The 22,304-nt window shown below is 42.2% G+C and overlaps 1 protein-coding gene across 1 annotated transcript in view; it reads left to right on the forward strand.

Annotated features, from left to right (window-relative positions):
• The first annotated feature begins 1,747 nt into the window (after positions 1-1,747).
• The window catches only part of PRKAG2 (protein kinase AMP-activated non-catalytic subunit gamma 2), a 348,191-nt gene continuing 327,634 nt past the window's right edge, over positions 1,748-22,304 (forward strand). Inside the window, exon 1 of the mRNA XM_069729758.1 lies at positions 1,748-2,159. Within this exon, the coding sequence (XP_069585859.1) occupies positions 2,067-2,159 (93 nt within the window). The 5' untranslated portion in view covers positions 1,748-2,066. The remainder of the gene's footprint in view (positions 2,160-22,304) is intronic.

Below are 22,304 nucleotides of genomic sequence, written 5' to 3' on the forward strand. Positions count from 1 at the left end.
GCTGGTGATGGTTTACAACTTCCTGGTTTGGTGGAGAAGGAGAGGTCAACTTCTGAATTAGTAGCAGACGGATGGTGGCGTTTACAGGAGATATCTGCATGGATTTGGTATTGCAAGTCTATCCTAATCCTCATTCCCATTTGGTTTGTCACTCCTACTGTTCCCTTGATTTTCACTTGTTTGTTTTGGGAGTTTGTATGATTGTAGTTTTCTTTTGACCTTGTTTGTTTATTCTGTCTAACAGGTTTGTGTTATCCTATACACTCATGTCCCATAGCTCCCTGGGTGGGGGAGGAAACAGATCAACGTGCATATGAGCACAGCAAGGTACAAGACCCCAGCAATTCCACCATCAAGGGTAACATGAGGAACAGGAATAGCCTAGGGTCCTCCTAGCTTAAGGGACAGGGAAGAAACCCATTGCCCTGGGAAATCCCGGTACAGAATCGTGACAGGAAGAGGCTGGACGGACATCTGTCTGAGATGGTTTAGTGAATCCTGCATTGAACAGGGGTTTGGACACGATGACCCTGAAGGTCTCTTCCAACTCTAACATTTTATGATTCTGTGATTTACATGCACCTTCCCACCTGATAGATTGAAGCCAATCTCTTCCCTTCTCTGGCCCTAAAAAGCCAGAGCTGTCAATCAAAGAAGGTGGTAGAGATAAAGGGAGGAAAAGCAGATGAGAAGGTGCATTTAAATGTTTGGCCACACCGTGATGCACCGAGCGGCAGGACTTTATTTGAACAATAAACATAAGGATGAATGACCTCGGGGAGATCAAAACATCCAACCCCGTGGAGACACCATCACGTGTTTCTCAACACAGTGATCCAGAACACTGCCCCCATCCCTTATGGGAAATATGCAAATGCATGTAGAAAAGCCGCGGAGACACCATCACGTGTTTCTCAACGCAAGCAATAAATAGCCAGGCCTTTCACCGGGAAGGAACAACCACGGGAAGGGCAGCATCCAAAAAGGAAATTTGAACAGTCACTCTGTGGTGACAGAGTCCCTATAAAGAGGATTTTTCATTTAATCTTAGTACCTCCTCTAACTGGTGCTGATTCTGGATAACACTTTTCTCCTCTGCTCCTCTGCTTTCCAATGTTTTGCCCCCTCTGGTAATAAAGATGCACACTCCTTCTTTAAACAAGTGGGCGTGCACCACAGAACTTCTCCTGGATGCTGGCCAATCAAAACACAACCGCGCCCACAGTGATGTTCTGGGGTATATGCGGAGCTAATTAAAGGGAAAATCTGCACCATTATTATGGGGGGGGGGGGATAACTTTGGAACTGAGGGGCACAGAAGAAAAACAAAAACTGTTCCTTACTCAGTGGACCAGCGGTAATAGGAAGAGGTAGTCTGTTTTAAATTTTTAAAAATCCAGAGAAATGTCCTCTTTAACAATTCTATCGATGTCCGGCTCGCATGTGGTGGCCTCACTTGGCAAGGTGGTCTCGGCGCACATGTGGCAGTGGCATAAAGGGAAACTATAGGGTTAAAGCAGAACGGATCGTGCTAGAGTCTACGGTGACGCAGCAGATGGAAGATATTCATTACTGGAAGTCCATGGTAATAAACTCTGATCCCAGGCTACTGCTTTCTGCGTCTACACATATGAAACTTGCATTCACTTCCTGTGTGAGTGGAGCTCATGGCTGAGCTGTGTGTTTTGGCTCCTGTCAGATGTAGGAAATGTGTGGCACCACCCCTCAGCGAGAGGGAAGGATTTGCAGGGTTGTGCTGCTGATTTGTACACACTGGAAGTGACAGTCCTGAGCTGATTAGTGCATGCTGATCCCTCAGGGCTCCTTAGTCCATAAACTCTCACAACTGGCCAGGGTGAGGTGGGTCCACTTACCCCACAGAGGGGCGAGAGCTGCGGCCAGCATGTCTGCATTCTCCAACATGAAGGGCTATGGACTTCTCTGCTGGCTGAGCTCCAACTAGTCACCTGGAATCTCTGCCTCTGGCATTAGCAGGACTCTGGTTGTGCTCCACATCTGTGCTGGCGTCAGGAACAGCGACAAGTTCTGTGGGGATTGACCAAAGAATGGGAAGCACAGCCATGGATACGAAGAAGAAGAAGGAGCTTTCCAAAAAGAGCAGCAGCCAGAAGCGGAGGATGCTGAGGGTTCATATACCTGTAAGTATCTCCTTGCACATGTGTGAGGATTCTGCAGGGGTCTGCGCACAGTTCTTGCACATCTGGCCCTCACTTGATCCTCTGGGCCTCCGTCACAGGTGGCCACAATTCATCTTACAGCCCATTGCCCCCTATGTGTCATAAAAAAAAATGAGGATCTAACAGCTCTGAAGTAGACTATGACTCATTGTACAGTTTTTTTCATTTCTGAATTCAGAATATCAGCAAAGACAAGATACTGTAGTTTTTTTTTCTGACATAGGAGTACCGTGCTGTTTATGGATCTTGTAGAGGTTACTTGCAATGCAATAATATATGGCAATTAAAAAAAACCATCCCACTTACAGAAGACTGATGTGATTGCATGATTTGGTATCAAGGCCTTGCTTACCAGTATATCAGCAGGATGCGCAGTGGCTTGCGAAAGTATTCAGCCCCTTGGCTTTTTACCTATTTTCATACATTACAACCTGTGTTTAAATATCCTTGTAATCCGATTTGTGTGTGATACATCAGCACTAAATAGTCTAAGTTGGTGAAGTAAGAAAAATATAGTTTTAATTAAATTTATGGGGTTAAATAACTAAAAATTGGCATGTGCATATGTATTCAACCCTTTTGAAAGAAGCCCCTAAAAATTTCAATTACCTTCATAAGTCACATGTTTAGTGAAAGGAGGTCCACCTGTGTGCAATGTAAGTGTCATATAATCTGTCAGTATATACACAGCTTTTCTGAAAGGCCACAGAGGCTGCATCACCATTAAGCAAGAGGAACCACTAACCAAACACCATGAAGACCAAGGAGATCTCCAAACAAGTCAGGGAGAACGTTTTTGAGAAGTACAAGTCAGGATTGAGTTATAAAAAACAATATCTCAATCTCTGATGATCCTCGAGACCACCATCAAATCCAGCACCATCAAATGGCAAGAGCATGGTACCACAACAAACCTGCCAAGAGAGGGCCGCCCACCATAACTCTCAGCCTGGGCAAGGAAGGCATTAATCAGAGAGGTAGCACAGAGACCAAGAGTAACCTCATTTATCTATATAATAATATATAATAATAATTTTTATTTATATAGCGCCAACATATTCCGCAGCGCTTTACAAATTATAGACGGGAATTGTACAGACAATAGACATTACAGCATAACAGAAATATAGTTCAATACAGATACCAGGAGGAGTGAGGGCCCTGCTCGCAAGCTTACAAACTATGAGGAAAAGGGGAGACACAAGAGGTGGATGATAACAATTGCTTTAGTTATTCGGACCAGCCATAGTGTAAGGCTCAGGTGTTCATGTAAAGCTGCATGAACCAGTTATCTGCCTAGGTATGTAGCTGTACAGACACAGAGGGCTAATACTTCATAAAGTGTATGAGAACATGATGCGAGGAACCTTTTTTTTTTTTTTTTTATAAATATGCCACACAGGGATCGTTAGGTTAATGCATTGAGGCGGTAGGCCAGTCTGAGCAAATGAGTTTTTAGGGTACGCTTAAAACTGTGGGGATTGGGGATTAATCGTATTAACCTAGGTAGTGAATTCCAAAGAATCGGCGCAGCACGTGTAAAGTCTTGGAGACGGGAGTGGGAGGTTCTGATTATTGAGGATGCTAACCTGAGGTCATTAGCGGAGCGGAGGGCACGGGTCCATATGACCACAATAAGCTGTACACTCCATAGAGGTGGCCTTTATGGAACAGTGGGCAGAAAAAAGCCTTTACTTACACACAAAAATTGTAAAGCTCGTTTTGAGTTTGTCAGAAGACATGTGGGAGACTCCCCAAATGTATGGAGGGAGGTGCTGTGGTCAGATAAGGCCAAAATTGAACTTTTTAGACACAAAGGTAAACACTGTGTCTGGTGTCAAACAAATATAGCTTATCACCCCAAGAACACCATCCCTACAATGAAACATGGTGACAGCATACTGCGGGGATGTTTTTCAGCCCTTGGACAGGAAAATGGTCCAAGTTGAGGAGAAGATGGATGGTGCGAAATACAGGGATATTCTTGAGCAAATCCTGTTTCAGTCTGTCAGTGATTTGAGACTGGGATGGGGGTTCACATTTCAAAATGACGATGACCCAAATATACTGCTAAAGCAACACTTGAGGGATTTAAGGGGAAAAGTGTAAATATTTTGGAGTGCCCTAGTCAAACCTCAGACCTTAATCCAATTGAGAATCTGTGGTCAGTCTTGATGATTGCTGTTCAACAGAGGAAACTAACTTGAAGGAGCTGGAGCAGATCGGGCAAAAATCTCTCAGTGGAAAGAGGTGAAATGCTCACTTATCCAAAGCGACTTGCAGCTGTAATTGCTGCAAAAGGAGGCTCTACAAAGTACTGACTTTAGGGGGATGAATAGTTATGCATACTGAAGTTTTCAGTTATTTTATCCTATTTGTTGTTTGCTTCACAGTAAAAAGAAAACCAAATGTTCACAGTTGTAGGTATGTGCAAACCCTCAAATAAACAACAATACAAAACAGTGAAATTCCAGGTTGTGATGTAGCAAAACACAAAATTGCCAAGGGGGGTGAATACTTTTGTAAGCCACTGTAGACTATTTTAATATAGTTTTGTGTCTTTGCAGAGTATAATGCAGGAATATATTATTTTGGGTGCTGTGTAAAACAAAATAGGCTCAGTTCACATTGCAATAATTTGCTTGACTGCAAGAAAGATGAAGACTACAGAGTTATCCTGATGAACCATTTATAAGTCAACTTAATCCATCAGTATTGGAATCCACTCCAAAATGGATCATAGCACAAGTCATCTATCCAATGGCCACATGTGCCTGTCAGTCAGTGACGGGGTTGTGGATACAGCCGCTGCTCTCTATACACAGAGTGGTGACTGAAGTCGCATCGGTGACACCCCCATGACTGAACACCAAATGTCGCCAATAATTTACTCCCGGCAGTGGGGCTCTCAGTGCCACCGCCAGGCATGTTCAGAATGCTATTAACCTGCAGATTAAGCCAATATCGCAGGTTAATTAGCGTTGTTTTCTTTTTTTATTTTAACTTGACAGGTTCCCTTTAATACTCTTGTAAAAAGATATTTTCATTCAAGACATTGCATATCAATAGTAACACTGTAGCACTACATCATTTAGGATCAAAAGTATCTCTTTCCTCAGGCTTCCTGCTATGGTGGATTCTTGGCTTTAATGTTCTCAGAAGAACGGGCATTATTTCTCCAAATCAATGCAATGTTGCAGTTTGGGTGCCTTTTTACAGGGTCGCTAATTGGTGCACGAGCTTTCATAAGAACATTCGTTCCCAATTATTGTTATATCAATTACCCGAGGAACAAGCCACATACTCATCTGCTGGGTGATTGGACCATTACTGCAGGCATAAAAATCATCGTTGTCGGCAGCACATCGCCCGGCGTAACCAGGAGGGGTGTTCTCGAAAGCATGATGCTGAAAGATCGTAATAAAGGATTGCTGATCAATGCTCAATAATAATGGGCCTTTAATTTTGAATAAAAATAAGCAGAAAAAATGCGGCAGCACTCAACAATCCTTGAGTGGTATGAATCTTCTATTCAAGCGTATAAAACATCACGCTACCGTTAGCGCGAAACGGCCGTTGTCGACCCCTGCACACCCCTGTTTCACCTACTCTCCCCCGAGCCGTGAAGGTGATGTTTTATAAGCTTGAGTAAAGGATTCATACCATTCAAGGATTGGTGAGTGCTGCCGCATTTTTTCTGCTTATTTTGGTTGAGTACTTTTTTTCATGCGAGCACCCCTGATCCGCTGCCAGGCTCTCCTTTGCACCGTATAGACTATGGTCGGCTCTAGGTCCTACAGCTGCTCAACATTGTTTCTTTGATTGACTTTAATTTTGAATACCTGACTGCATCAAAACATAGTGTAGTGTTCCCCAAACTCCAGCCCTCACGGCGCCCCCAACAGACCATCTTTTCAGGATTTCCTTAGGATTGCACTGGTGAGAGAACTGTTGGAAATTTCTGATGCCTTGATAATGAATCCATCAACTGTGCTAAGAAATTCTGAAAACTTGATCTGTTGGGGGCTGTGAGGGCTGGAGATCGGGAGACACTGGTCTAGAGTGGTGTCCATCTCATGTCAGCAAACTAAACCCCGATCATCAAATCTAGAGATCCACAGACATCTCCCCTTCCGGGTCCCTAATGCTCAGATGTCGCTTGTGCTGATTGGAACCTGTTGGGTTTTGGCTTTGGACAAGTAGCGGTAATACAACTGCACTTTCGCTGCCTTGTGTTGGTTGTTCCTTACCATGTGAGATATTAGTATGATTTATACTGAAACTCCATCTTTAGAGCTCATGTAGATCATACATTGAGTAATTGCATTATAGAATCATATAAGCTCATTTCCGCTATTATTGGGATACTTCTGCCACTAATCTTACGTTCCCCACCGCCTCTCTGTAGACTCTGACTATCTGAAATAGCAGCTTATTGTTTGCTGATGGATCAGACGACCAAGAGGAGTGTTATACTCTCCGCAGCCATTCATGTTATTACTGGATCATTTCCACAATCATTTGGGCGACAACTTTGATCCTGTCATTTCCCCATAAATATGAACTGTCAACATAGCTAATTGTGCGTGTTACTGGGGGAAGGAGGATAAACATTGATTCCGGAAAACTTGTCCCAATCTGTCAGCAAATATACATTGTGTATTATATAATATAATGTAATGTATCGCGAAAGCTGAGAGTAAGCTGCTCAATTTCTCTGCAGTGCCCCCTCAGGGCACATTGGGAATTACACAATACCCATTCAAATCAATAGCTTGTCTGTTTTATGAAGGACATGTTGGCTCCTCCGGAGGAAGATTGTCTTTGTAACTACTATCCTTTCTGATCAAGAGATGAGGGTCTTGAATACAGGACCCCATTCTATTCATTTTGAATTTTCATATAGGGTATATAAAGCTGTGTTTTTCCAATCTTTAAAGGGTTGTTTAACCAAAATTAAAAAAAAAAAAAACCTTTAAGGTATGTGCACACGTGAAGTATTTGCTGCAGACGTTTCTGCATAAAAATGTGTCTGTTTGCAGAAAAAAAAATGTTACATAAAATCGCGAGTTTTTACATGCATTTTTTTCCCCCATTTAGTAGAATGGGTAAAAAAACTCTGAAAAAATTGTTGTAAAAGCCCAGTCAGTCAGTCATATAAATCTGAGCGAGAACGGAACACAATGCACCGACTGGTTGGCGGCTCACGTGACAGTAGCATAGAGATATATGGTGCTGTCACACTTCTGGCCAGAAGAGACGCCAACCAGTCCGATTTATATGTGTTCCCATCTCGGTCCGATTGATATCGCCGTCTGACTGCGTCCTAATAATTGACACGCCGCAGACTGAAAACTACCGTCCTTCAAATCTGCATGAAAAAACCAAACACATATGTATGAGGTTTCAGAAATATCATTCACTTTACTGGTGCTGTAATTAGCACCAGGGGAAAAAAACGCTGGAAAAACATGTCAAAACCGTGACCCTAAATCTAATAGCCCCCCAATATTTTCTGAAAGAAGTTTAATATCCTGGTGGTGTATTGGGTCAAATGCTTAAAGAGGGATTCCTATCTCCATGGTCCTATGCCAACATGTAGTAGATGTAGTAGTAGTAATAATAATAATAATAATATTAACAAATACATCCAATTAGAAATGTAGTATAGCTCTTCTGATTCACTATGTCTCTTTCCTCATGTGCAGGCACTGCAGGACCTTTGGTATCCATGGTTATGACCACTAGCAGCTAGTTAACTGTCACTTTATCAGTGGATGTAACCATGGATACCTAAGGTCCTGCAATGCCTGCACATGAGGAAAGAGGCATAGTGTGAATCAGAGGAACTATACTACATTTCTAATTGGAGGAATTTGCTAATATTATCATTATTACACCTGCTATATATTGGGATAGGATCATGGAGATGGGAATAACACTTTAATTTCCATGAAGCAGGTATGGTATTATATGATGGAGGTCTGCCAGAACCCTGGTTAATGTAGGAGGTCCGGAGGGTTTCCATATGGGGCTTATCTGGGTATATGGTCATGGGTTGTTGTTTCGGGACAACCTCATTAATCACTATATAAAGGGAAAAGGTTTTATAACTATATAATAAAAGCATTCTGTGTGTAAGTAGCTCCATATCAATCAGTTGTTTGCTGTCAGTGAATGAGAACACCACTGCTTACACTCGGAGGTCCTCGGCGTTCTCACACCTAGTCCTGCCGTCCGCTGAGCCAGTCTAGTGTGGAATCTGATACATTGTAGCAAATTATCAGTTGTGTCTGTGTATTTCTCTCACAGAGCCTAGACTCCGAGCTGGCAGTAGGACTAGGTGTGTCCTGGATTTTAGGCTCTGAATCTTCTCATTCACTTCTCATGAATTTCAAAAATGCATTAAACGCATTTATGTTATACAACTTCTCACTTCTTCAGTGATAGAAAACCACATGGAAACTCAAAGGGAAGATGTCATCAGAAAAGGACATATTGTTTAAATCAAGTTTTTATGTTAAATTACCGGTAATTGTTAAAAAATATTGATGTGCAAGCCCAATTTCAAAAAAGTTGGAACGCTGTGTAAGATGTAATGAAAACTGGAACGCAATGATTTGGAAATCTCTTATAGACATAGTTTATTCACAGCATAACACAGACCAGAAGGTGAAAGTTAGACATGTTTCCTTTTTATTTGAAGAAAAAAAAACATATTTGGAAATTGATGACCGCAGCACACCTAAAAAAAAGTGCCCCCCACTTAGCAGTTGCTATTCTCCTGGCCAGATCTAAACACTTAGAACAGAGGAGCTGCGCGGCTCCAATCAATGTGTAGCAGCTACTGCCAAGTACTGCAGAGCAGCTTCTATACTCTTGAATAGGAGTAGCTACACATTGAATGTGTTCACATCCGGCCACAACTGGAGCTTGTAGCAGCTGATCGGTGAGGGTGGAGGGCGCTGGACCCCCGCTGATCTGATATTGATGACCTATCTCACGGATAGGTCATCAATATCTTTGAAAGGAATCTGTCACCAGGCTTTGTCCAGCTAATATGTGAGAAGTATAATGTAGGGGCAGAAACCCTGATGCCAGTGATGTATCACTTACTGGTCTGCTTAGTGTTTTATCAGCAGGAGATTATCACTAGAGGACTGGTAAATCTGCTGCCAGGTAATTCAGCCACTCAACTCATCAGTGATTAGCAACTTTCTGCCTATGCACACCTCACACAGAAAGCTCCCAGGTGCGGGCAGGGTTATACTGAGCTCAACATTCCAGAGAACAGCTAGATCAGCAGCAGATAAAACAGTTTTTAATCAAAACTGCAGCAACTGGTAAAGTAAGTGATACTTCGCCGGAATCAGGGCCTCTGACCCTACATCACAGTGCTGTCAGATGGGGTCGGAAAAACCTGGTGACAGATTCCCTCTAGACTGTCATATATAACTCAAATATGAGCGGTTAGAAAACAGAACCCATTTCAAAGAGAAACAAGCTCTAATCATGTTGCGCCAAAAAAGTGAGGTAAGCATGAAAAAACAAAAACGGACAAAACAATTAAGTTTTGACATAAAACACTCAGCGTGTGCTGCGAGCATTCTCTGATGCCTGCGGCGAGACCAAACGGACACGTAAATGAAAGAATGCGATATGCCACATTTCGATTAGACATGCGCAGCTTCGCTCCATACAAGGGAATTATCAGACTTTCATGATAAACCTGGACAACACCTTTAAGGGGAGTCTGTCAACAATTTGTTGCTACCTCATTTGAGAGCAGCAAGATGTAGGCAAAGAGACCCTGATTCCAATGATGTATCACTTAGGTTACTTGGTGCAGCGGTTGTGACACAATCAAAGGTCTTAGCTGAAACATGAAGCAGAGCTCAGAAAGCTGCCCCCGCCTACATCACAGCTTTCTGTGTACATTCAAAACAAAAGAAAAAAGAAACCACCAAATAAATAACTTTTATTGAATAATCACATAAAATCAAACTTGACCTAATACAAATACATATAAGGGAAAAGCAGGAGACATGAAGGTAGGCAAGGGAGAGACTGTAGGGCAGAGACTTGGACAAGCAGGGAAAGGAATAATCACGGTAGATGTGCACAGAAGTAGCGTAGACTGGCAGATGCTGTGGATGGTTGTAAAGTATACCTACATTCCACCATAATGTAAAGTCATAGGATAGAATGCCTGCTTACCTATAGTAAGCCCGGACCAAAGACAGCGTTCCCCGCAACCCCTAACGCACGTTTTGCGTGCTTGCTTTATCAAAGGGAGAGTATACTGTACATTGTATATTGACAGTGTGCTGCTCATCAGAGGAGGGGGCGGAGATGGACCAGAGTCCTGCTAGTCACAGAAGGGATAATCTCCTAGTGATAAAACCTTCATTGTAAGTAAACAGCAGCACACAGCCTGATAAGTGACACATCACTGAGATCTGTGTTTTATCCCCTACCTCAGATTACATAACAAAAACCTGCTGATGGATTCTATTTAAGCATGAATTCATACAGAATTCTTTTTTTTATCTGACAAATCTTTTATATATAGCCATGCTGGAGCAGCCAGCGACCTTCTCACTGATAGATATTTTACAGTTCCAGTCCAGCACAACTTGTAATGATAAGTTTTTCTATGAGGAACTGCTGCATCTGACCGGCCAAGTAGAACTTTGGCAAACGCCCAACTTCCCTTTCTCCTGCAACTACAGAAACATCCGTGGTCTGAATCGCTTTTTAATTTGCTGCGAGTTTTACTTATCTAATTGATAAGAATAGAATTTGGATCTGGGCATATTGATTATATATATTTATGTGTCTCAGTATAGATAAACTATTTATTACTATTATTGTTTTTACAATACAGTATTTTTATATAGTGATTTGTGCTTTGATGCAGTAAATACTTCTTGTAAGGATCATGGAAAGTGGGAAAAATAAAAAACCAACCACTTTAAAAATAACCACGTAAATATAGTAACTCCCCGGTTTTCTGTCTTTCCTGGCACAGTGGGGTTAATGTCATGGAAACCAGGATTGTTCCCTTTGAGTCATTATGTAAATTATTATATAAGAGAGACTCATTTTTAAGGGGACACTAAAGTCGATTCTCTTTATATTGTGTGTGTGAGCAGCCACTGCAGGGCCTGACTGTCCGAAATTTGGGGAATTAGATATGGCCCCCTAAGATCCCACCACATGTACACCTTCGCATAAAAATTCTTTTTTTTTCATGTTTATTACCTTCCTAAATACAGAGTTAGACAACTTTCTAAATAGCCATCATTACAAAATTTTGACATTTTGCCATACCTACCAACTTTTAAAATTAAGAAAGAGGGACAAAGATATAACTAAAGTCAGGACATACCTTGAGCTCCCAGAACAGTGCCCAACATTTACGCCTAATTTGCTGGATACAGGGTTACGGGAAGTTGGGAGGTGCAGAATTTATGTAAATTTATTAACTAGCTAAGTACTTTTCCAAAACTGATATAAATCCATCTCTGCTCCTGAAAAATCTGCTTCCTATCACTTTTAAGCCTCATTCAGACGTCTGTTTTTCGCGTACTATTTCTATTCATGTTTTTCCTGGATAGCACTTGCACCTGTGATAGTCTATGCCATAGACTCTATGGAGCCATTCACAAGTCTGATTTTTTTTCCCTCGGAAAATATCACAGATATGTTATCAAAAGGGTGTCACGTCCCCCTGGAAGACATGGAGTTAGAAGGACATGTCAGGTAATGAATCTCAGTCCTCTTTAGAGACGGTGTGATTCATGTCCTATTTTAAATGGATTTCCTTTCCTTCAGTGCTGAGAGGGTTAAGGACTCTTTCCATGCTGGCTGAGACCATACAGCCTGGTTGTTCTCAGCTGCAACTGCTCATAATTTACTTCCTCTATATATACAGGCTCTGGGCGTTTAGTCCTTGCAGGTGAAAGATTTGATTTCCGGTGCTAGTGCTAAAGCTGAGTAGTTGGAGTGGAGTTGTTGTTGTTGTAGTAGTGATCTGTTATTTGCTGTTGTTCCTGAGAGTTTCTCATGGTCCCTATTCCTATTTAGCTTATTCCTCCCTGTCCCTATCCACCTCCCTATTGTGAGTGAGTGCTTTTGTATGATAGAGGTTTCCTTATTTTGGCTTTGTGTCTTGTTTATCTTACAATTCTGACCCATGCCTCATGGCGGTTGGGGAGGGGAAAGATCAGGGTTTAGCAGGAGCATAGTAATTCTGGAGACCCAGGCCTCTCTACTTTCAAGAGTACAGGGATAGTTAGGTTCCCAGTTCCAGGGACAGTTTGAGGCCCTACTCCCTTACTGAAGACCGTCACAGCGTAGCACATGAACAATTTTGATTTGAGAGTCTGATCAAAATCAGCAATGCATGTCAATGGGTCTGTTAAAAAAATGGACTGCATTCAGATGACATCTGAGTGCGGTCCGATTTTCACAGCCTTTCAAAAAAAAATTTATTTTTTTATTTTCTCCACTTACCAGAAAATTGTATGACACTCATAGCACACTCTGATCAAACTCTGATCAGAATCCGATGGGAATAGTTGATTTTTTTCATATACTAGAAATTTGGATCAGACTTATGAACTTATGAATGAGACCTTAATGTTAGAGATAGCAGGAAGTAGAAGGTTGAACACAGATCTGCAGTGGAGAAAGAAGAAAGTATCTCAAGTCTTATGGAAAGAAGAGAAAACAAGCTATAGAAAAGCACATGGAGAATTGAGGAAATAAGTGCAGTGTTAGAAATGTGTGGATACAAGAAAGCTAACAAAGACAGCAGCTCCCTAGTCACACAGACCTCACATCCAGCCTATATTACCAGGAGGGACACTCTTACGGTATCTGCCTGTCCAGATGCAATGATGTCACAAGCGCCAGTAACCTGACCACTAATGCCACTGATTAGCTACAGCGGTAAGTGACTGCTAGTTGGGAAGTCATTGCTTGTGCTCTGGCTGTCTGTGCAACAGTGCTGGATTGAGGGGCAGATTACAGTGGCAAGTATACCTCCTTTTTTGTTTCCTACTGTTATCGTTAAAAATATAGCAGAAAACTCCTTTACCAAATCTGCAATGAGAGTCGTCAAGAAGGTTTGTGTGTCTCGGAGTTTGGGTTCTTATACCAGCCATGAGGAAGGGAAGGCAGATAAAGTAAGCCTCCAGAGTCATAACCGGCGGATCCCGGGTCCCAATGGATAATCTGTAACACAAATATATGTAGGAATGATCCCTTTATGGCTGGTTTCATGCACAGCATTTTTGGGAGAAAGACCACTGCTACTTTTATTTAACCAAAGTCATAAATGGATTCTAAAAGAATTCAAAATATAAAGGACGGACTTAGATGTCCTCTTCCTGCTGGATTCACAGTGTCAAAAACTGCAGCCTAAATGATGCCTTTTGGATCCCATTAAAGGGAACCTGTCACCCCAAAATTTGCATATAAGCTGAGGCCACCGGCATCTGGGGCTTATCTACAGCATTCTGTAATGCTGTAGATAAGCCCCAATGTATCCTGAAGATAAGAAAAACTAGTTAGATTATACTCACCCAGGAGCGGTCCCGGTTCGGTCCAGTCCGATGGGCGTTGGGGTCCGGGTCCGGGGCCTCCCATCTTCATGCGATGACATCCTCTTCTTTGCTTCCTGTTGCGGAATCGGCACAGGCGTACTTTATCTGCCCTGTTGAGGGCAGAGCAAAGTACTTCAGTGCGCAGGCGCCGGGAAAGGTCAGAGAGGACCGCGACACCCATCGGACCGGACCGCAGCGGGACCGCCTCTGGGTGAGTATAATCTAACTTGTTTTTCTTATCTTTCAGGTTACATCAGGGGCTTATCTACAGCATTACAGAATGTTGTAGATAAGCTCCTGATAGCGGTGGCCACAGCTTATAGGCGAATTTTGGGGTGACAGATTCCTTTTAACTCCATCACCCAATGGAATTAAAGCTCATTTACATATTGAGAACTATAGATTTTTTGGAATTAAAGGGAACCTGTCACCCCGTTTTTTCAGTAGGAGATAAAAATACCGTTAAATAGGGCCTGAGCTGTGCTTTACAATAGGGTATTTTTTGTCCCCTGATTCCCTACCTATGCTGCCGAAATACCTTACAAAAGTGGCCTTTTTCGCCTGTCAATCAGGCTGGTCAGGTCGGATGGGCGTGGTCACAGCGCTGTTTCTCCCCCACGTCTTGCTTATATTCCCGTTGGTGGCGTAGTGCTTCTCGCATGCGCAAGTGCCGAATGCACTGCGCAGCTGTAGAAAAAGAGCGCGCTCGCCGCTATTCAGCGGTTTCTCGGTGGGCGCGGCCATCTTCCTGAGGCTGCGCGTGCGCAGATGGAGTCTCAGGCTTTCCGGGGCTTCAGGAAAATGGCCGCGGGATGCCGCGCGTGCGCAGATGGACATCGCGGCGGCCATTTTCCTGAAGCCGAGTTCGAAAATACGTTACAAATGTAACAAAATAAAATCTCCATTAAAAACATATGTAAAAAAAAATGCACTGAAAAACACTTTTTTACGCCTCTCCCACGCTAATAAAAAAAAGCTAAAAAAAAGAACTAAGTGATGAAGCAAAAATCTCCATGAGAATGCAGGTCTAAAATAGATCTCGGTCCCTGGGAATCCTCGCCGTCAGCCTTACGTGCACTTTACAGTACGTGGCCGCAGCTGTTCTCTCTTAGGGCGCTATATAGTCACCATTACTAGTGATTTGCTGCAAAATCTGTAATCAATACTCCTGTTCATTGTTCCTGTAACATCTGCCTGGATTTCTGCCCCCAATTCACATGAATGTGATAGTGGCAGAAATTTCGGTATCAAATCCGCTTAGTGTGAATGTGCCTTTTTTCCAGACTGTGGAGTCAGTAAGCCAAATTTAGACTCAAACTCCTCCGTTTTATTCTCACTGACTCCTAAGTCTTCATAAAAGTCTAATTTATAATAATTATTAATATATATATATATATATATATATATACAGTGGGGCAAAAAAGTATTTAGTCAGTCAGCAATAGTGCAAGTTCCACCACTTAAAAAGATGAGAGGCGTCTGTAATTTACATCATAGGTAGACCTCAACTATGGGAGACAAACTGAGAAAAAAAAATCCAGAAAATCACATTGTCTGTTTTTTTAACATTTTATTTGCATATTATGGTGGAAAATAAGTATTTGGTCAGAAACAAAATTTCATCTCAATACTTTGTAATATATCGTTTGTTGGCAATGACAGAGGTCAAACGTTTTCTGTAAGTCTTCACAAGGTTGCCACACACTGTTGTTGGTATGTTGGCCCATTCCTCCATGCAGATCTCCTCTAGAGCAGTGATGTTTTTGGCTTTTCGCTTGGCAACACGGACTTTCAACTCCCTCCAAAGGTTTTCTATAGGGTTGAGATCTGGAGACTGGCTAGGCCACTCCAGGACCTTGAAATGCTTCTTACGAAGCCACTCCTTCGTTGCCCTGGCGGTGTGCTTTGGATCATTGTCATGTTGAAAGACCCAGCCACGTTTCATCTTCAATGTCCTTGCTGATGGAAGGAGGTTTGCACTCAAAATCTCACGATACATGGCCCCATTCATTCTTTCATGTACCCGGATCAGTCGTCCTGGCCCCTTTGCAGAGAAACAGCCCCAAAGCATGATGTTTCCACCACCATGCTTTACAGTAGGTATGGTGTTTGATGGATGCAACTCAGTATTCTTTTTCCTCCAAACACGACAAGTTGTGTTTCTACCAAACAGTTCCAGTTTGGTTTCATCAGACCATAGGACATTCTCCCAAAACTCCTCTGGATCATCCAAATGCTCTCTAGCAAACTTCAGACGGGCCCGGACATGTACTGGCTTAAGCAGTGGGACACGTCTGGCACTGCAGGATCTGAGTCCATGGTGGCGTAGTGTGTTATTTATGGTAGGCCTTGTTACATTGGTCCCAGCTCTCTGCAGTTCATTCACTAGGTCCACCCGCGTGGTTCTGGGATTTTTGCTCACCGTTCTTGTGATCATTCTGACCCCACGGGGTGGGATTTTGCGTGGAGCCCCAGATCGAGGGAGATTATCAGTGGTCTTGTATGTCTTCCATTTTCTAATTATTGCTCCCACTGTTGATTTCTTCACTCCAAGCTGGTTGGCTATTGCAGATTCAGTCTTCCCAGCCTGGTGCAGGGCTACAATTTTGTTTCTGATGTCCTTTGACAGCTCTTTGGTCTTCACCATAGTGGAGTTTGGAGTCAGACTGTTTGAGGGTGTGCACAGGTGTCTTTTTATACTGATAACAAGTTTAAACAGGTGCCATTACTACAGGTAATGAGTGGAGGAAAGAGGAGACTCTTAAAGAAGAAGTTACAGGTCTGTGAGAGCCAGAAATCTTGATTGTTTGTTTCTGACCAAATACTTATTTTCCACCATAATATGCACATAAAATGTTAAAAAAACAGACAATATGATTTTCTGGATTTTTTTTTCTCAGTTTGTCTCCCATAGTTGAGGTCTACCTATGATGTAAATTACAGACGCCTCTCATCTTTTTAAGTGGTGGAACTTGCACTATTGCTGACTGACTAAATACTTTTTTGCCCCACTGTATATATATATACTGTATATACTAAAGTAACACAGTGCCAGGTGCCCGGGTTATGGTAAATATTTACAGCAGATATTTCTGCACCAAAAAACATAATATTGGCAGGAAAAACACTGCGTAAAATACACGTGTTTTTGACACTTTTTTGACACTTGGTTTTTTATTTTTTTTTTATTTCTACCGTTTATTTGAATGTGTGAAAAACACTGCAAAACTGCTGAATTGATGTGCTGCAGATTTGAAAAAAAAAAGTTTTTATGGTTCATATCTGCAAGGACTAAATAAACAGCCTGTGTGCGGAGGTTGAAGAAATGTAATTCCTTTTGCTGGTACTATAAAATGCAGTGCTTTTTATCCTTTAAAATAGAAAAAGGGGCAAAAAAGCAACAGCCTCTTATGTTGATGGAACATAACATCTATTATTAATATGACTGAAACTTTTACATTTTCCTAAATTCCAGCAATGCTATAATAAATATGCAAAAGCCATGCATTTAATAATAGATCAGTTTTAATATCTTTTTATTTTGGAATTGATTGCTATCTCCACCACTGCATACACCGACTCCACAATGTAGACCTTTGGTCCTTATAATAAAGTATGGAGAGCAAAAATGTCATTCCGTTAACATGAGGGAATTCCCAAAATCTGTACATCCCATAGAGAGCGTGCAGAAGGTTGTGTGCGGCGCACATTGTGGTAGAGGATACTAAAGTTAGCATGCAAGCTACTCCATGTGTCCGCCCTGAAATCAGAGGAAGCCAGCAGTTGTCACAGTATGTCAGTCGTATTGCTGTCGCAAGCATAGGCAACACACCGGTCTCTTCAGACACCTCTTTCCACATTTGTTGGACATCGGCCAGATCCTGTATCTCTAGCATTATGCAATAAATGGTGAGTGTTGAAATTTCTAGTTTTGCAAGAAGCTGCCTTTAAACTAGTCCAGAGCCCTTATATAAGATCCTACATACCATCCTCGCCGCCGGGAGGTTGTACATTTTATAGATGGGAATCGGTTATCGCTTTATTATATAAAGCCTTATTTTTATATGGCACAAACCTATACTGTGGAGTATCACAATCCAGGGAGCGGGAACGACACCGGACAGTACGGCAGCCTAGTACCGGCATCAGCTTATAACTTGCTGCTGTTCATGCTGTGATTTTCCCATCAATGGAAGAAGATTATGGCCGGGATCACACATACGCGAGATACGGCCGAGTCTCGCAGGTGAAATCCCTCCTCTGGCGCCGGCACTTGGGAGCGGAGCGTGCGGCTCCATGTATTGCTGTGCGGCTGCACGCTCCGCTCCGGAGTGCCGGCGCCAGAGGAGGGATTTCACCTGCGAGACTCGGCCGTATCTCGCGTATGTGTGATCCCGGCCAAATACATATGGCCCGAATAACAATTGCTGCTATTGTGGATTTTTTTTTTTTTGCGCAAAATACAGGAATAGAAACTAAAGGAAGAAGCACGGGTATTTCTATTATAGTTTTAGTTTAGAGTGAACAATATTGTGTTTGTGACATTTTCAAGCTTGCCCGGTAATATTGAAGGCATACAGTATAATATTATATTATAATATTAAATGTCAATAGACAAGGAGGCTTAGGTGAGCGCCATGAAAAATAATGCACATAGAAGGAGCGCACAGGAAAGGGGTTAGAAATGTATGCTTAAAAGAAAAAGACAGAAGATACAACCACAAAGATCCGGGCGCATCCAAAAATTAATTTCATTATGCAATCAAAATTGAACAACAAGGGAAAAAAATCATTAAAAAATGCAAAATAGAAAAAAAAAGTCAAGAAGTTTCCATTTTAACGAACATCCGCAATTTCCAGTTCATGGGAACAGTACATGGTGTTTAAGTGTACCCTTAAAAAAGCATTCCTGATATTTTTTTATTAGCTAACCCTATGTAAATATGGGTCTTATATAGTGTAAGCATGTTAATATACTTACCAATCGCCGTCTTCCCCAATTTCCAGTAATGTTCCAGCCCCCTTCTCACTCTTGTGACTTCTATTCCGAGTTGACGGATGACACTGGGGTCTATGTGTGAGCCGAAAGTCACTTTTAGGGCTCATCTCCACTTGTGAGGAAAACGGACGAGTGCAATCCGATAAAAAATCGGATTGCACTCGGACCAATGTTAATCAATATGTGACACTCCATTTGCGATTTTTTTTCCCAGCCGAAATCGGACTGAGAAAAATCTGTGTCGGCTGAGAAAAAAATCGCAGCATGCTGCGTATTGCTGAGATTCTCGGACGAGACTCGCCAATGCAAGTCAATGGGTGCGAGAAAAAAAACGCACAGCACTCGCACCATGCGAGTGCTGTCCGATTTTTACGCACCCGTGTCCTTAGAAAAGCCGGCAATTCAGCGCAGAGTACAGTAAAATCACACTGACAGGTTAGATGAGAGTAGATATATACACATAGAATAGGTATATATACATATATATATATGTCAGGGAGACACCTATATATATATATTTATATTTAATGCAGCGCGAGATAGCTTTAAAGCTGGTAATTCAATTACCGGCTTTTGCTTTCTCCTTCACAAACCCGACATGATATGAGACCTGGTTTACATACAGTAAACCATCTCATATCACCATTTTTTTTGCATATTCCATACTACTAATGTTAGTAGTGTGTATATGCAAAATTTGGGCGTTCTAGCTATTATATTTAAGGGTTAAATGGCGGAAAAAATTGGCGTGGGCTCCCGCACAATTTTCTCCGCCAGAGTAGTAAAGCCAGTGACTGAGGGCAGATATTAATAGCCTGGAGAGGGTCCATGGTTATTGGCCCCCCCTGGCTAAAAACACCTGCCCCCAGCCACCCCAGAAAAGGCACATCTGGAAGATGCGCCTATTCTGGCACTTGGCCACTCTCTTCCCATTCCCGTGTAGCGGTGGGATATGGGGTAATGAAGGGTTAATGCCACCTTGCTATTGTAAGGTGACATTAAGCCTAATTTATAATGGAGAGGCGTCAATTATGACACCTATCCATTATTAATCCAATTGAAAGAAAGGGTTAAAAAAATACACACACACACATTATTAAAAATTATTTTAATGAAATAAAAACAAAGGTTGTTGTAATTTTTTATTTAACGCCCAATCCACTCAGTGAAGACCCTCGTTCTGTGACAAAAAAAATAAAATAAACCAACAATATACTTACCTTCCACAGATCTGTAAAGTCCAACGATGTAAATCCTTCTGAAGGGGTTAAAACATTTTGCAGCCAGGAGCTTTGCTAATGCAATGCTACTCCTCGCTGCAAAACCCCGGGGAATGAGTCTAAATATAGATCAATGAGCTATATTTAGCTTCATTTGCGGTGAGGCGCCCTCTGCTGGCTGTTCATAGATCGTGGGAACTTTCCTAGAAAGCCTGGGAGCTTTCAAGGAAAGTTCCCACGATCTATGAACAGCCAGCAGAGGGCGCCTCACCGCAAATGAAGCTAAATATAGCTCATTGATCTATATTTAGACTCATTCCCCGGGGTTTTGCAGCGAGGAGTAGCCTGCATTAGCAAAGCTCCTGGCTGCAAAATGTTTTAACCCCTTCAGAAGGATTTACATCGTTGGACTTTACAGATCTGTGGAAGGTAAGTATATTGTTGGTTTATTATTTTTTTTTTGTCACAGAACGAGGGTCTTCACTGAGTGGATTGGGCGTTAAATAAAAAATTACAACAACCTTTGTTTTTATTTCATTAAAATAATTTTTAATAATGTGTGTGTGTATTTTTTTAACCCTTTCTTTCAATTGGATTAATAATGGATAGGTGTCATAATTGACGCCTCTCCATTATTAATTAGGCTTAATGTCACCTTACAATAGCAAGGTGGCATTAACCCTTCATTACCCCATATCCCACCGCTACACGGGAATGGGAAGAGAGTGGCCAAGTGCCAGAATAGGCGCATCTTCCAGATGTGCCTTTTCTGGGGTGGCTGGGGGCAGGTGTTTTTAGCCAGGGGGGGCCAATAACCATGGACCCTCTCCAGGCTATTAATATCTGCCCTCAGTCACTGGCTTTACTACTCTGGCGGAGAAAATTGTGCGGGAGCCCACGCCAATTTTTTCCGCCATTTAACCCTTAAATATAATAGCTAGAACGCCCAAATTTTGCATATACACACTACTAACATTAGTAGTGTGGAATATGCAAAAAAAATGGTGATATGAGATGGTTTACTGTATGTAAACCAGGTCTCATATCATGTCGGGTTTGTGAAGGAGAAAGCAAAAGCCGGTAATTGAATTACCAGCTTTAAAGCTATCTAGCGCTGCATTAAATATAAATATATATATATAGGTGTCTCCCTGACATATATATATGTATATATACCTATTCTATGTGTATATATCTACTCTAATCTAACCTGTCACTGTGATTTTACTGTACTCTGCGCTGAATTACCGGCTTTTCAAAGGAGACCCGTGCGTAAAAATCGGACAGCAATACGGATGTCATACGGATGTTGCGATAAAAAAATCGCATGACACTCGCATGACACTCGCATGGCACTCGCAGACGTTACATCAGTTTTTTCGGTCCGTAAATCGGACCGTTTTTTTCTCACACAAGTGGAGATGAGCCCTTACAATGAGAGTTAATGGAGCGTCAGTACGAAGGTCCATAGGCTTACATTGTAAAAGCAACTTCCAGCTGACACATAGACCTGAGTGTCACCTGGCAAGTCAGAATAGAATCTTGCCTTGTGCAGGCATGTACTACGGAGGACATATAATGAACTTCAATCCAATATTGCAGCCAGCATGCAGCCAGCGGGTAAGGAAAGGGTGAATCAAACACCCGAAAACTCCGCCCATATGACCGAAAACCGGTCCCGCCAAATTCAGGTGACAGGTTCCCTTTAATGTACACTCTGCACCCCATCTTGACTGAAAAAAATACAAAAATGTATTAAAAAAAAAAGCTGAAATATCACTTGGTCATAAGTATTCAGACCCTTCGCTCAGTATTGAGTAGAAGCACCTTTTGAGCTAGTACAGCCATGAGTCTTCTTGGGAATGATGCAACAAGTTTTTCACACCTGGATTTGCCATTCTTTCTTGCAGATCCTCTCCAGTTCCGTCAGGTTGGATGGTGAACGTTGGTGGACAGCCATTTTCAGGTCTCTCCAGAGATGCTCAACTGGGTTTAGGTCAGGGCTCTGGTTGTACCAGTCAAGAATTGTCACAGAGTTGCTCTGAAGCCACTCTTTTGTTATTCTAGCTGTGTGCTTAGGGTCATTGTCTTGTTGGAAGGTGAACCTTCGGCCAAGTCTGACATCCAGAGCACTCTGGAAGAGGTTTTCATCCAGGATATCTCTGTACTTGGCCGCATTCATGTTTCCTTCAATGACAACCAGTCCTGTCCCTGCAGCTGAAAAACTCCCCCATAGCATGATGCTGCCACCATCATGTTTCACTGTTGGGATTGT

The sequence above is a fragment of the Ranitomeya imitator genome, chromosome 6 (assembly GCF_032444005.1).
Source record: "Ranitomeya imitator isolate aRanImi1 chromosome 6, aRanImi1.pri, whole genome shotgun sequence".
NCBI lineage: Eukaryota > Metazoa > Chordata > Amphibia > Anura > Dendrobatidae > Ranitomeya > Ranitomeya imitator.